Here is a 15,492-nt window from a genome sequence, read left to right on the forward strand (position 1 = left end):
AAAAATAGTGTGTAGCCTGTATAAACTACCAAATGAGGTATTATCACAAATGTCATCAGTGAATATAACGTAAAAATAAAAATACTTATCAAAAAACAAATGTATAAGACATTTATAACTGGCTAAAGAGATGAACCAATCAAAAAATCTAAACAAATGTATTTCGTATTATTAGGCTACATCTTAATATTGTTTTTCCGTATACTGAGGGGCGGGTCGAATGACGTCAGAGACCATTGACCAATCGCTACGCAGAGCGCCAACATCCCCTCACAGCGTTGAAAACATGGCGGAGAGAGACGAGGAAGTTGGATTCAAAAAGGTAGAAGGAGACATCGCTGCTTTGGTTATGGTTGTTCATACTTACTCGGTTTCCCCCATGTGGTTGAATAAAGACGAAGATGGCCTCTTCTATTGTCGCGGAATTGCATTTTATTCGCATACACGCCAAACCGTGTTCATGGAGTACATGAGTTGTTCCTTAATTAACTGTCACACGAAGATATTATTCAGTAAATTGACATATATCTGTGCGCCGAATGGAGGAACGGTTCATAATGGTAAAAAAAAGGAGTGCTTTGTATTCATTATTCCGGGATAACACCAGCGTTAGTTACGTTCACCCGTTAAATTAACGTTTTTCCAACGGCAGTTTGGTACGCATCACCAAATTACAAGATGCACTGATTATGTTATTCACGCGAGAAAAGCCTATTGAGAGTCTCTATTCTCCTCATTCACAGGAAACAGTCAGCAAACTGTTGTCAGGTTTCTTCAAGGAGGACAGAACCAGACGTGAGTTGGATAAATATGTATTTATTTGTTGATATATGTCACATCTCCAAACTGTTTCATTTGGCTCATTCTGTCACAGTAAGCAGTGATGCTGTGCTCCTCGTGACAGAGTTGCTGAAAATATTTGTCCAAGGTAAGGAGTTGTCTTTTTTTATTTATTTATTTTTTTGACAGTTGCACACAGATGCCTTTAACCTTTTTTTTAATGTGTTTTCTCATTTCCAGAAGCCGCTGTGAGATCACAGAAACAAGCCGAGTCGGAGGACTGCGACCAAGTGGACATCGAGCACTTTGAAAAGATTCTGCCTCAGCTGGTGCGTTTAGCTCAGCAGGTTTTAACACGTCATTCAAGAGCCATCAATAGGGATCATAAGGCTGCTCCAGTGTCCCGTGTAATCTATATCTGTTCCTCAGACCAGCAGGGCATTTCAGGATATGCCATTTTTCTTATTTGGCTCCTGAATTCTGCATAACATACGTTATTGTACCTGCTGCCTGTATTACAGCTAATCACAAGAACAAGTATAGGGCCTTCCATTTGATCCCTGACCCCGTTATTCTTGTATTTTAGTCAATATTCTTCATATTGTTGATATTTACTATATATTGTTGACATGACTCAGGTATATGAGGCATTCAGTGCCTACAGGTGTACAAGTTAAATCCATTTTTCCTGAAATCCCATCCTGGAGCGTCTCAAACTGCCGGTAGTTTGCTTGTTAAATAAAATGCTGGTCAAACATAAAGAACAAACTGGATATAAGACATCATCAAAAGCTTCCATTATTAATCTCGCTGCCTTTCATCTCTCTCTTCCGATGCAGCTGCTGGACTTCTAGCTCAAGTGATGCCACAAGATGGAGCCAGAGTGTTGCCGGCGTGTCGCTGCTCAAATCCCACATTTTCAATTCCAACATGTTTATTTTTCTCTGTTTCGTTGCAATGTCACTGAAATCTGCGATAACATTAAAAAGCTCATCCCGTATGTATTCGAGTTGTGTGATTTTTATTTTTTTTTATTTAAAAAAAAAAAAAATAGAAAGCGACTGCACTGTCCGCACGCCGCCACCCCACCACCGATAAGGCCCACCTGTGCTCCTCTGTGCAACAACAGGTGCTTCCAGCATGCATAGTGCCCTTCATCAAAGCCTACTGGAGCAGTTGGAAGCAATTAGAGTAATAAGGGGAGCAGCCAGTCCCTTAGATGATGACAAGTGCCAGGAAAAAAAGGAGTACCCCCTCCGGCCACTTTGAAGTTCCCTTTTGCTGTCCTGCGATGTTTAGTTAGAGGTGGGGGGGAAGGGCAAAGGGGACCTCTGGCACGGGGGGAAAGTTGAATGGGAGTGTGCGTGCGCGAACGTGTGCACGTGTTGGCCAAACATGGCCGGGGACCACACGCATAGATATTCTGTTTGAAAGGGAACATAACAAAACACATTGGAACACGGTCCAAGAAGAGCAGGGTGTAATTCTGAAGGTAAATAAACAAAAGGAGGCGAGTATAGTCGACGTGCTTTCTCTCCTCTCACCACAGCAGACGGGGAAGTTAGGCCTACAAGGGAGCGAGAGAGAGAGAGAGGGTAATGTGGGGTTTTCTAACCCGAGTGCCTCAGATGGTTTTTCCACTCAGTGGTGTATTTGACCAACGTGTCTTCAATATGAGTCAGCATAGCTGTACAACACCTCACATTATTTATTTGTGTGGCTTGTGAGTGACTCACTATGCGCTTACAAATGCTGCTCACATACAGCTGGAAGCAACTTGGGGGCTAAATTCAAGCGTCCAGGCTCACAGAGGTGCTCAAGGACACCAGCACCTGGAGTTTGACCCGGCACCCTTTTAGTATCGGACCCAGACTGGATTTGTGTTTCACAGGAGAAACTTCCACAGCAGGCCTTCAGGAGAGCGTGTTTGGTTGAGTGAAGGGTTTTTTTTTTAATGATGCCATGAGGAGCAGGTTAATGATTACACTTATTCACAGCAACAAGTCTTGCCCTCTTGTTTTGAGAAGTACAGCAAACTGCAGATCTACCGCTTTGACGCCTGCTCACTCAAATGAAATTATTTCATTGTGACGGCAAATAATCTTGCTGAAAAAGTACAATACATCTTTATTTATTAACACTGTAAAAAACAAATGAAAAAAAAGGTGTATTACATGGACTGTATATAGGCTTTCTGGGGATTTATTAGAGATGAAATGGATCTCCAGCTGTCAATCCTTGCAGATGAAATAAAAACAATTATTCTGTTGGATCCCCCATCTTTCTCTTCTTTTCCACAATCTGAGTGGTCCGGAAGGTCTCCGTCCTGGTGAAGTGGCGCACTACTGTACAATCTTTCTCCTTATGCATCTTAGTGGAACAAATTACATCTGAAGGCAGTATTATTAAACATGCGAAAGCAGTTAGGACAAGAATGGGAAGGGGCGTTGAAGAGAGTAATGAGTTAAAGCTTTTCTTGATCATACATTAAAGGCAGGGAGTGTCGACAGCCAGTCCAGACATCTTTGGAGAAGCTCTGGAGTGAGAAGCTTTTCCCAGGAGAAACAGACTGATCCGTCTCCAGCCTTTTGGCTGGTCTTTGGACAGCGCTGCACTATAGGCCCTCATCGCTTGAAGATATCTGCCTTGATTGTAGCCATCAACATCCATACTGATTTTATATAGATGCACTTGTAAATGTCCGGAGGATTCTTTCGAATAAAGTATCCTTCATGTATACATTCTGGGATGACCTGTCCTCTATAGGTTTTACTTTCCATTTTTTAATACAAATACAAAAGGAAGCTGTACCAAAGTCTGGTAAGGCTGTGTGGTAACTGTAATCCTGGTTTAGTGTGATGATCGTCAGGGGTGGAGTCGCCCGCATCGGTCTTAAGAGTCCCTGTGAAGGTCTGTTACGATTATGTCAGATTTCACTCCTTAATTCCCGACTCACTGGTCTGTGGTTGTTTTTAGAATGACACAGCTTCTTGACTCTTTCCAACTTTCTGTCATCTCGCAGCTCCTTTCTTCTCGGGCCCAAACTAGAGTCCCTTCTAGGACAAGTGATCATAATACACCCATTTCCCCGACGGCTGGATTTTCTGAGATGGCAGTAACAACATTCAAGCAGGCAGTCTGAAGTGTATGAGCTACATCAAAGTTTGTGAGCTCATATAGCACATTAAACATTCGCTCTTACAGTGAATGTGTACATAAAACATTTACTGTATATTCATCATTTTCATCAGTAATGCTACTACTAAGTCCTTGCTCTATTTATCTGACGGGCCTTGTACTCTTTTGAATCTGGTTAAAACATTTGGTTGACGGTATGAAGTCTGGGAAAGACAAAAAGACAAAAATTTAAATTCTTGCAAAGACCGCAGACGATGGGAAATCTTAACCGACAAAAAGCTACAGGTGTCATCTGCCATTCGTGCCATTTTTTACCCCCAACATTTCAACTACACATGTTTGTGAGTTCTTATGTAATAAATATGTGATGGCATGCATCTGCTCTCAGATGTTTGTGTGCATGTATGTGCTTGCATGCATGTTGTGCTTGATCTGGGGCTGTGATGCATTAGTGCCGAGGAGACAAGAGGCCCTTGTGGCCCCCTTATGGGCATGGAGCTGTCTAACCATGAAGGAATGCTGCAGGGGACACAGAGCGAGTGCATTCCTCTTAGATGCTCCACACGCAACTCACGCACACATGAAAAGTTACAAACATTTACATCGCTGTCAAAAAAGGAAAACACAAACAAAACATCGGCGGCCGTTTGGTGCGCACATGCTTTTTACAGAAAGTTTGCATGTGTTGAGAGAATGCAAATACAGAGGCGGCATCTCTGTTGACTGTGTATACTGCTGTGACATGCAGGTTTCCTGGAGGCCCCGGGCCTCTCTGAGGGTCCTGGGGTCCTGAGCTAAGCTTTGTTAAGGAGCCACGGGGCCCACGCCGGGGATGATTAGAACATACCTGGAAGTTTGAGCCACTTGGGTGCTCTGCTGGGATCACTCTTAACTGATTGTGGCGCTTGGCTGTTAGTCTTAGGTTGGAGATGGTCTGCTGCTGTGCTCTGTGTATCGGCCGGGGCTTTGGTAGCCGCAGGGGGCGGAAGGGATTCTTCCGGAACCATTGAGGTGGATGATAAGGTCAAAGACCTTCGCATGCAGCTGAAGAGGGAAAAGGGAGCAAGAGAGATGTACAATTAGGCCCGCAGCTGGGTTATTTCTGGAGCCCTGTACTACCTTAACTGCATTACCCTCCTCTTCCACCCCAAGTCCCCTCTACTCTCTGTCTCCACCTCCATGCTCTGTGTGGTGGCCCACATGGTCAGGGCATAGGCAATAACAACAGAGTAATCCCCTTACATAACACCGCACAAACTCAACGAAACAAGGCCATTCAATTATTTTTGGGAGCGTCTAAAAATAAAGAAGCAATTCGGTTGAGGTGACGTCAAAAGCGCCGTGTGTGTGTGTAGCGGGTGGGGGGCGGTGGACCTCAAATAAGCCGCAGAGACCCAACTGGACCAGAGGTCAGCAGAGCACTCTATTTTTAGGTCCCATCAAAAGCAGTGGTATAAAATTAGTCAAGCTCTGACCCTCGCAAGATCTGTCAGTCACGCTTAGAGAAGCCGTGAACTTGAAGGTCACGCACTCGCAATGATGAAAGGGCCGATGTTTGATGATATTTAAAAAGGGAGCAAGTAATGACCGAAATCTCTTCAGCTGGTGGCAGGCGGCACAGTGTGAGGTTGGCCTTTGTTAGACTTGTTAAAGGACTTAATCAGATGACACGTGAAACCCTCTGCAACGGGCTAATATTAACTGCAATAACACCGCGCATATTGTTTGGACAAAAGTGGTGAACGGGGCAAACTGTTGCTTGACTTTGATGTAAAGTCTGGGGCGATGTGTGACCATCAGTTAGAGTTTTTAAGCATCAGCACGGCTTTGCATCAGATTGTCTCTCTCAGCGTATGTGGATAAAACAAATCTCAAGCCTGATGGAGGCTTGTGTAAACAAGAGTTAAGGGTACTGGCTCAAAACAAGTCTGGCTTCCAAATTCCCTCCACAAGTCCAGAGGCCAGCATGTTGACTGTCTGTCCTCACAGTGGTCGGGGGGCACCGGAACTCGAAATTAGCCCTGGTGAGTCAACGGGACAGCTTTCATGTAGACAAGGGATCATGTCAGATTGCAGGAGAGGTCAGGATGTTAGGGTCAGAGGTCAGGATGCAGTGTTGGTCCTCGTCTTTAACAGCTTCCTGTCTGCTGTGTTGTGCAAACTTGAATGGTAATCCCTTGTGATACAGGTTCAAAGCAAAAGGATTGCCTCACCCTTTGGTACAGGTATGGGACTCATCACTCTACTTGGTCGGTCCACCACTTTGATCCAGGATGAAATATTTTACCAACTAACGGATGGATTGACATGACATTTGGTGCAAATATTCATGTTTTTGAGTGGATGATTCCAACCAATTTTGGTTGATCCCCCGATTTCTCCTGTGGTTTTGAGAACTTTCATGTTGGAATTAATTCTTGAACTTTCATCTCACACTTTCACCAGATCAAAAATGTGTCCAATACTTTGGTTTATGACTAGAAACCTGCAAAACTAATGACAATCCCCTCAGCCTCAGCTATTTAGCATGTTGACATACTAATCTCAGATGTTGAGCCTGGTAAACATTGGTAAACATAACCCTAACCCATAGACTACCCCAAACCTGATCTAGTGGCTTTGATAATGTAATGCAGGAGGACAGTAAACATTATTGATCAAATCAGATATAGTCTTTCTGGCCCTCTAATCTCAGAAAATCTGCTTGAAATGTGTAAGATCTGTAGCAGTTCACTATCACAATTTATTTGGCATCGGTTTCTTCAAACAAATCCTGAACCACAACCTTTCAAATTTCAAGGTCTGCACTTAAAAAAATGATTTGATCTTTGACATGAATGTTTCATTTCAAAATATAAAACAAGTTGCTCCAATGCTCCTGCTTACCCTCAGACTTTGAAGGTGCACCTGTTTTTGCACATGTATTGCTGGAGGGAAGGTGAAACGTCAGGGTCAATGGGAGACACAGCAGGGTGCTCCGCTGCAAGGTGTCTCTTTTTCTGGAAGAGCCAATTCGTGCTCTTTTTGTTTCTCTGGCATGAAAACAGGGCGACCATTGGAGGTGATTTACCAGCTTGTCTCGACATCAAACTGGAAATAAACCAGAGCTGCTGGAAACACGCTGGCCTGGAGGAACAAGAAGGGGACAGAGTTAATGCAGTTTCACATCACACAAGTGGAGCTTGGATGATGTATTGCTACTGCTGTAGGGGACAGTTGACTCCGAAATACGTCCGAGAATCACATGGTTTGATTTTTGCTCTTTGTGAGAATTTCTAATCATCAAATACAGAAGAAGCGGGTGCCAACACAAGATGATCGCTGACCTTTCAAGACACAACACATTGCACAAACTCTCCCTTAAATGTTCTACCTTTTTTTCCCGACGGAGAGGAGAGGGCGATACTTGTTTCCAGACGTAAAATGTAACCCCCTTTTCCAAAAACAGCAAAGGAGCAGATCCACTCACAATGAGCTGTAATTTAAAAAACGCTTTTCCTAGAAAAACAACAATAAATTTGAAACGGCTTCAAAGGGCCCGCTGGCGCTCTTACTTTTCTGTACATAAAACAAAACACTGGTATTTTCTTAAACCACTCAATCACTCACCCTGCGATGAAACACACCGAGACAGAGACTGAGAGAGATGTAGCAGGCAGAGAAAAGAGAGATACTCCTTTGACTTAATGTGCAGAGGCTTTTATGCTGTCTGGCTGAAGGACTGTTGGCTAAACAGTTAATCTCCTTTCTCTCACCTTTTCTAATTTTTTTTCATCGTCTCGCACTCCATCGAAAGGTTTTCAGTCAGTCTTAATATGGTGATATTATCCAACAAAAGAGCAAAGTTTTCAACAGTGCTCCATGTTTCTCAGTATGGTCTAAATAAATCAGTCTTTTTAGGGTGCTACATTTCAGCAGGGTGGGTGCCTAATTTTGGGCTGACTTTCTGTCACATATAAGAGCATCAGAATGACTCACAGGGTGGAAGCAGGACCATCTACCGCCACCAGATATCCCAGTGGTGCAGTTAGATGTTACATCGATACACTACACTGGCTGAGGAGCTTCATCAGTGGGAGGGCAATATCCTGCATCCTGTCAGGAGACATGTCTGAGCGCCCAAAGAGAAAAGGCCAGGTGTCCCCCGGTTCCTCTTCCATTTCCTCCCATCCAGCACTGATCCTGCTAACTAATAGCACCAGGGAGCTGCCACCCCTGGCACCGAAACCAGGATCACTGAGCTGTGGAGCTATAGGTGGGAGTGGGGACTTTTAGTTGTCTTACAATTGTAAGACCAACAACTCATGTCTGACCAACTCAGACATACATTTACAAAGACCAAAACAAGCAATTTCAGTGTAAGAGGTGTTCCAGATCATATCATCACTGTATAGATGTAACCACATAACTACACCGTATAATCCACAGTCCCTCCCGTTTGGCAGCTGAATAAAAAAACCGAACTGAAATGCATAGCAGCGGCAGGAGTGACAATTCTACTGAAATGTGCTTTCGATTAAGGTTTCGAAAGTGAGCTGCTGGTTTCTATTTTCTGGTCTGGATGAAGACCTGTCCAAAAGGGAAAAAAAAAAACATCCAACAGAGACATGGTTCTGAGCGATGATATGAAATGTATCAACTACAAAAGAAACAATTCACTGAGCAAAAACTGAGATATGAAGATATGCTTTTACTCAATCATCTGTGGAATGCATGTTTGTCCAAAAACAATAGGGCTGCTCGTTATTATTGACTGATTGAGCGATCTTAATCACCCATCAAAGACATAATTTAAACCCTGTGACTCAAAACCAGAATGTATAAAAATGAACACATATAAATGAATTCTCTGATAATGTTATTTTTTCTAATTATTAGCAATATTCAAAGTGTGCATTGTGTGTTAAAAACGCTCTTGTGAGGAACCGATGAATCAAATACCAATTTCGTGTCAAAGAGAGGTGTTTCAGGCCCAGTAGGAGATACATTTCCGTCACGCTGAGGTCATGGGAAAAGTTTACACACACAGGCAATTTTATGAATGGGTATCCCAGGGTGTCGAGCTGCTGACCCAGGTGGAGAAAGCACAGAAAGGACAGAAGGTAACATGCACTGTGCTTTTGAGGTTATGAAACCTTGTATTTGCTGACCGCGGCCCTATCTCCTTCTTTCATCTTTCTTTGTTGAAGAAATATTGTCACAATATGAAAGGGAAGGTCAGATGCTCAGCAACGACGTAAGAACACACGGCCATCAGCAGCAACTTTATTCTTCATTACACCTCAGACGCTGGGAGGGGAAGCAGAGCTTGTTCATCCACAGCTGAGTAAACTATTTAAGTCTATCTTATATGGCTGCAGACATGATTTTTGAAATGCAAAAACCTCAAAATGTGGTAATGATAGAGATAGACAAACATAGCCATGTTGGATTGGCAGACTTCCTTCTGTTATTTCACTGTGTGTTTGAAGTCTTGAGAGAGTGAGTGAAATCTTAGCGAACTCTCTTCGGTTTCTGCACTTTCTCTGAATCAAAAACTGGCGATAAAATCTGCTGGACAGGATTCACAGAGGAGTACGCTTTGACAGCACACTATGCGACTACCAAATACTGTACAGGCAGCCAGTGCCTTGTCTTTCCTAGAAATCTTGTCCTCTCAAACCAGCTGTGTCAAACCTGTCCACAATAGGACAAGCCGTGGGTCTGTTTCCTGTGCTGCCTGTAAATAAGGCCTAATCGCTCTCCAGTGGAGCTGGCGGGACAGATGTTACAGTTGCATCCCTCCACCGCGATGAAGTATACATATTGATGGTTCACAGACTGTTTACACTGTCTTCATTCATCTGTGCTATGACTATTCCCAATTGGATCCGTTTGCCAACACGGGTCTGGCGGTTTACATAGCAGAGCCCCTCCGGCATGTGGAGCCCATGCTCCTTACCCTCTGCTTGTTTCGTGACTGCACACAAGCAAATAAATAGAAAGTGAAGATGTATGTCCACGAGTGATCCATAGAGCAGCGGGCCTGGCAGACTCGGCATCTAAACAGACTCTGATGACGTTCAGAACATTGTGCTTTGATCTGCTAATTATAGTGGGAAACAACCTGGCAAACACAACTGCTCGGATCAGTTTGACTGCATTACCTGAATTTTCCACCTTGCAAACAACTAAAACTGTCCAAGACATGAACGTGGAGGTCCAGCAGGTGAAGCTCTTTGTTGTCGTTGGATTTCTCAATTAAAGCGTTTATAGGATCACAAACAAGTCTACTGTGATTCCTGAGAACATCCCTTGATAATGTCAAGACTTTAAAATGATCCAATATTCACTCTTATTTCGCTCTGCTTTTGCTCTCTACCAACTCCAGAGAGTAAAAAATATCTGGCTCTTCAGCTGCTTGGTGCTCCAGCTACTCGCTCACTGTGTCTGTCTAATGTTTGGTGTTGAGCAAGACGTGTCCGTTGAGCGGTGAAAACAAAAACAGTAAAACAACAGCCCAAACAGCTAAATATGTAAGTATGTAAAGCTCCACGAAGCCAAGCTGCAGATTCAGGCAATAAATCTCTGTGATTTCATCACAACCTTTCAGCTCTTGCTGCATTGTTTTCACATAAAAATAAGATTGATTACAGACACACTGTTATTTTGCATGTTGAAAGGCTGAATAAAAAGGTTACGCAGGGTGACGGCTTACACAAAGTGTATCTTTCCTCCAATGGCAAAGAAAACTTTCAATTACTGTTTAGCTGTTATTCTTATCTTACAAAGCCTTTGTGCTCCTCAAAGGCATTAATACCTACACCTTGGTGATGCCTTTAATTGCCATTTAGCATTGAGCTGGCTGAACAATAAAGCCCAGGCTGAGGGGATGTTGTCAGGTTTAACGAGGCCCTCGGTGAAAGAGGGCTGCTGTGTCGGCTCCACCAAAGGCTGCTGGCTGAATTCACCTCCAGTGGACCAGAGTGGTCCTGCGGGGATTTGATGGGCTGAGGGAGCACAGACTGTCTCTCCCCCACTGTTGGGGTGTGATGGGCTGCAGTTGCATCAGTAGCCCTCGCTGTGCATGGCTAGGTGGGCAGAAAGCACCGAGTGGAAGAGGTTATAACCACAGTGCCACAGAGCAAGGTGCTGCAGGTCGCTGAAAAGGCCCGGCAGTGCCGGTGATACGAAGAAGCTTTTACTAGGTGCAACAGCAGCTGGTGGTTGTTCACATCACCTGACTGCAAAGAGTCAAATATGGGCCTTTTTTTTCACCCATTGGTTGACTCAAACACTGAGAACATACAGTGCCAACAAAGGCACTGAACAAGCATGGCCACAAATAGACATGTGGAGACGAGCACAAAGGGGAACGGAGCCAAAAACGAAATGCAATGACAACTGTGAACTCCTGGCTTCATTTTTAAGAGGGGGTACATGGTTCACAGTCTCACATGGAGTCCTCCGCCTCCAAAACCCATTCCAGTTACTTTGATTCTTTATTCATCCCGCTACCCCCCTCTGACCCCCCACCACCTCATCCTTAAATCCAGCTGATGGAGGCTCTTTTGTCCACCAGCACCCAGGCAACAACATCAAAGGGCTGCTGGGTGTAAATGCAGAGTGCCTGAAAAACAAAACTGAAAAATAAAGAAGTCCCACAGGGGATGAAAGATATTCGCGACAGCCCCCCCAGAGAGGGAAGGAAAAGGAGCTGCTTCGTACAGGAGGAAATAAAGAAATAAGAAATAAGAGAAAGAAACACACCATAACTTTCTCAGTAGCAGTCATTTGTAAGACATTAATCATCATTTACTGAATACACAAAGGTGTGGGTTGGGTCATACTCGGTTTAATGACAACAATAAACAAATGAAAAAAAAAGACTTTGTATGAGACCATTATGACACGTTCTTTGTGCTGGATCATCAAAGCCCATTAGGGGACAGTGAAAGGCCTTCCATTGCCGCTCATGACCACTTCCTCATTCACTGACTGCACGCTTGATGGATTGTTGTGCGAGACAATGACATGCTTTTGGACTGAATGCTTTACTTTGATCTCCCTGGATGCCCTTGAAAGCCTCAACAACGGCTGATGTGTTAACAACCGGTCTGGTTATTCTAGTTCTATCCTCAACCTACTGCCCTGCCAGTCAGAGGCATGAGAGGAAGGGGTCGGTGGGAAGGGGAGATAAAAGCCTTTTTTTTTTTTTATCTCTGCCCGCATGTGGGACTCCTGCAGAGTCACGCTTGGCGTGGCGGCATGCCTTGTCTCGTACCCACAAAGTATCCGCCAGTGACACGCTGACTCCAGAGCCTGGCACCAGGTCTCCAGCCAGCACAGAGCAAACCCTCTATTCAGCATGAACGGAGGAAACACAGCTACATCGGGCCCACAGCTTGTAATTAAAAGTCCTCAGCCTCAAAGAGCACAGCATCTCCATCTTAATGGTAGGCTTCCATCTGAGGCATCGGTTTAATACTCACTCTGTGTCCCATCAGATAGTGATGTGGACAGAGGAGGAAGAGAGACATTAGGACTACAAAGAACACATGTGTCCCATCCAGGATTAGAGGTTCACTCTTCCCTCAGTAGCCTAATTGCTGGATTGGCCAGATCAAAATCACTTCATTGACATCAAGGCCACTGTCTTCCTCTTGTCTCTCTACTGGCACAATAACTCAACAAAAGCAGCAACGAACCAGGGGGGGGTGAGAGAGTCCAGAAGTCGCGAAGCAAAAATGAATGTAGTTCATGTTTAGAGAGCATGTTGTGTGATTAAGGAAAACCCACATCAAACATTGTGGCTTAAGAAAACCACCAGTTGAAAAACAAGATACTTCTTCTGTGCGGAGCGATGCAGACTGGAGATGCTGTTGTTCAGAAGGCGGACCAGCCCAAACTCACCCGCCTGTCTGTCTCTTGAGACTAACCGGGAAACGAGAGACATCATAGATCCGCAAAGGAACTTTGAAGTCCTTATGAGTAAGAGAGCAGGATGAGCTGCAGACTTTAATTCAGGTCGTGAAGAAGCAAACATGCAGGGAATTTGAAGGATTACATCTACTTTCTCAGAGTTCACTGTTAAACTATAATTTACTCTCCATAAACGGTAAACGTTATAACAAATGGGCCACGTAAGTTATGTCAGATGTACTACTATAAACTATTGGAGAATGGAGAATGAAACCCATGAAGTTCAATCATCAGACACTTGCTGTTGATTTTATAAAGGCTTTTGTAATGCTACTAGAAAATGATAAAATAACACTATTTTGCACGCAATATGAATGTGAATGTGACATTTTAATAGAGATGTTCTTCAGTCATTTGTTTGGCGTAGCTTTTCTATACATTTGGACAAAACCTCTCAAGCCTCTCGGGGGTTCTGTCATGTGTCAGCGGGAAACGCTGAATGAAAAGGATGGATAACACCCCCTTTTCCCACAGAGAGAACTTCTCTGGACAGAAGAACAGCAATATTGTGGCCACATGTGTGAGCTTGTTTACTTACGCTTGGCTTTTAACTGCAGGAATGTCATGATTCAAACCACAACATAACAGACTAAATTATTAGCATGTTACCGCTCTACACACTTTTTTCCCCTTTGACTGGAACAGGAGAGAGTGTGCATGTGTCGACCAACATCAATGGGCGTGCTGGTAGATTAACACATGGACGTCTCAAGACGTCTCTCTCCTGCTGTCACACACACACAGAAACACACAAGACTTGGCAATCTCTGAGGTAAAGAGATGGACGGTTTGTTTCTAAAGCCCTAATCATGGAAATCTCCCCTTTAAACAATAAACTTTCTACTTTATTTCATCTCCCGTCCTTGCCAGTGCCACATCAAACAAATCCTAGGTCAACAAGGGTCAGCGAAAGGATTTGGATAATGATGAGGCTCAAAGAAAAAGATTGAGGGTGGTGAAAGAGAGACGGTAAAAGGAGGGGAGGGGAGCTGATGGGAACAGAAGAAAAGATGGGCCTTGTGAGGAGAGAGAAGGTGCAAAGGCTAGGTCTTGTAACGACAGACCCCCTGATTACATTGTTGCACAAATAAACAGGCCCTTTGCAGGCTCCCTGGAGTCCAGCTGTGGTGCAGGAGAGGAAAGCTTTCATTTCGTGGGGTATGAGGTCGAGCCAGGCAAGTGATGGGATGGGGCCTGGCTGTCTACGCGCACCGTTTCCTTGCATCTCCGTCAGCGGGGCAACATCTCATTTGAGATGTTTGCTGATTACGTGCTACTTCCTGCACTTAGGCTGCCTAGAAAAGGCGTCAGCGTGTGGATTAATAACTGTCAATATCAGAGAGGACCCGTTTAGGTTGATGATGATGATTATGATGATGATGAGGAGCCATCTGTATGGGGTCAGATAAGTTTTGGAGGAAAGAGGCAGACAGAGAGACAAGGTTCAGAATCCCTGGAGCCACATCTGTAATCGTCTTTCCTTCACCTCCGACCATTACAGGGTCCTGGTCCTCTCTTCTCTCTGTGTCCTGCAGCTATCAAGGCCCACATCAAGGCATGCCCCCGCCAAATGTATGCCCCCGATTAAGGGGCCATCATCAGATAAACAAGATAAACAAGTCCAATTCCTGGCAGGACTGATCAAAGGACTCAATGTTAACCCCATGGCCAATTACAAGTAGGCAGAAAAATCAAACACAGATGAGGTCACATGGAAATGGGGGAGGCTAATCCATTGTCCCTTTATGGGCACAGAAAGCAAAAGGGACAGTGAGGAGGGTGGAGGAAAGAATGGAAATGGTTTGAAAACAGGGGGGGGGGGGCATGCAGATACTTTCTCAATTGCACCCTTGCATGTTGATATCCCCGAGGAATTGCAGCCCTATCCTCGAGTTGAAAAACAAAATTCCTATCAGGCTTTGCACAGACAGGTGCACCTTTTCAACCACAACACATCGAGAGGAACTTAGACGGTATAGAGACAGGAAACTTTCAGATATGTCTCATAGGTAATACCAAGGGCAGCACTCCAATTTGTAAAAGTCCTCTCCGCTACTGATCTAGGGTGCAGCGACTTGGCTGAATCAGTCCACAAGAATGATACATACGCACCCCTCCAATATATTTTCCTCCTCCGGTAGATAATTGCGTCATCCACACCAAACACTTGCGTATATCGTGGCGTTTCATAAATCTATTTCCAAAGCTCCGTTGTCGTGTTTCTTTTCTAAATCACTTCTTCTTTGAATGTCCAAACTGTTCTCTGACGCACACGTCAAACGAAATGTTGAAAGACAAAATCTTGCCAAGTATGCTTACATGGAAACAATTTCTTTTTTATTTTCATATTTCTATTCCCAGACATTTGAAAAGCATTATAAAATACAACCGATTTGCCGATAGATCCACTGGAGACGTGAAACCAAAACTTGTAAATTGACAAATCGAATGCCAAACTCTTCTTTGACTTCAAGGTATAGGACAGAGAGAAGGTGCCTGCTTTTGCTCATGTAATCACTTCACGTTCACACAGGAGAGAGAAAAAAAGGAAATTCCATTGGTTCTCGCTCTCTTAAGAGGGATATATTGAATTGTAATCAAAAGATTATACCA

The 15,492-nt window shown here is 44.1% G+C and overlaps 1 protein-coding gene across 1 annotated transcript; it reads left to right on the forward strand.

Annotated features, from left to right (window-relative positions):
- Window positions 1–269: 269 nt before the first annotated feature.
- Window positions 270–1,780, forward strand: cenpx (centromere protein X). Its single transcript, XM_031868022.1, has 5 exons — window positions 270–322; window positions 744–795; window positions 875–928; window positions 1,021–1,109; window positions 1,620–1,780. Exons 1-5 carry the CDS (start codon window positions 287–289, stop codon window positions 1,632–1,634), a joined length of 246 nt encoding a protein of 81 aa, XP_031723882.1. The 5' UTR covers window positions 270–286; the 3' UTR covers window positions 1,635–1,780.
- The last annotated feature ends 13,712 nt before the right edge of the window (window positions 1,781–15,492 follow it).

Source organism: Anarrhichthys ocellatus, unplaced genomic scaffold (genome assembly GCF_004355925.1).
Source record: "Anarrhichthys ocellatus isolate YVR2014 unplaced genomic scaffold, GSC_Weel_1.0 scaffold40, whole genome shotgun sequence".
NCBI lineage: Eukaryota > Metazoa > Chordata > Actinopteri > Perciformes > Anarhichadidae > Anarrhichthys > Anarrhichthys ocellatus.

Excerpts from the sequence above, each read along its gene's own strand:
- cenpx (XM_031868022.1), top strand. The coding sequence starts at position 287 with ATGGCGGAGAGAGACGAGGAAGTTGGATTCAAAAAG. Across the intron at positions 796-874 it reads CAAGGAGGACAGAACCAGAC|TAAGCAGTGATGCTGTGCTC; the intron begins GTGAGTTGGATA and ends ATTCTGTCACAG. Across the intron at positions 929-1,020 it reads GCTGAAAATATTTGTCCAAG|AAGCCGCTGTGAGATCACAG; the intron begins GTAAGGAGTTGT and ends TCTCATTTCCAG.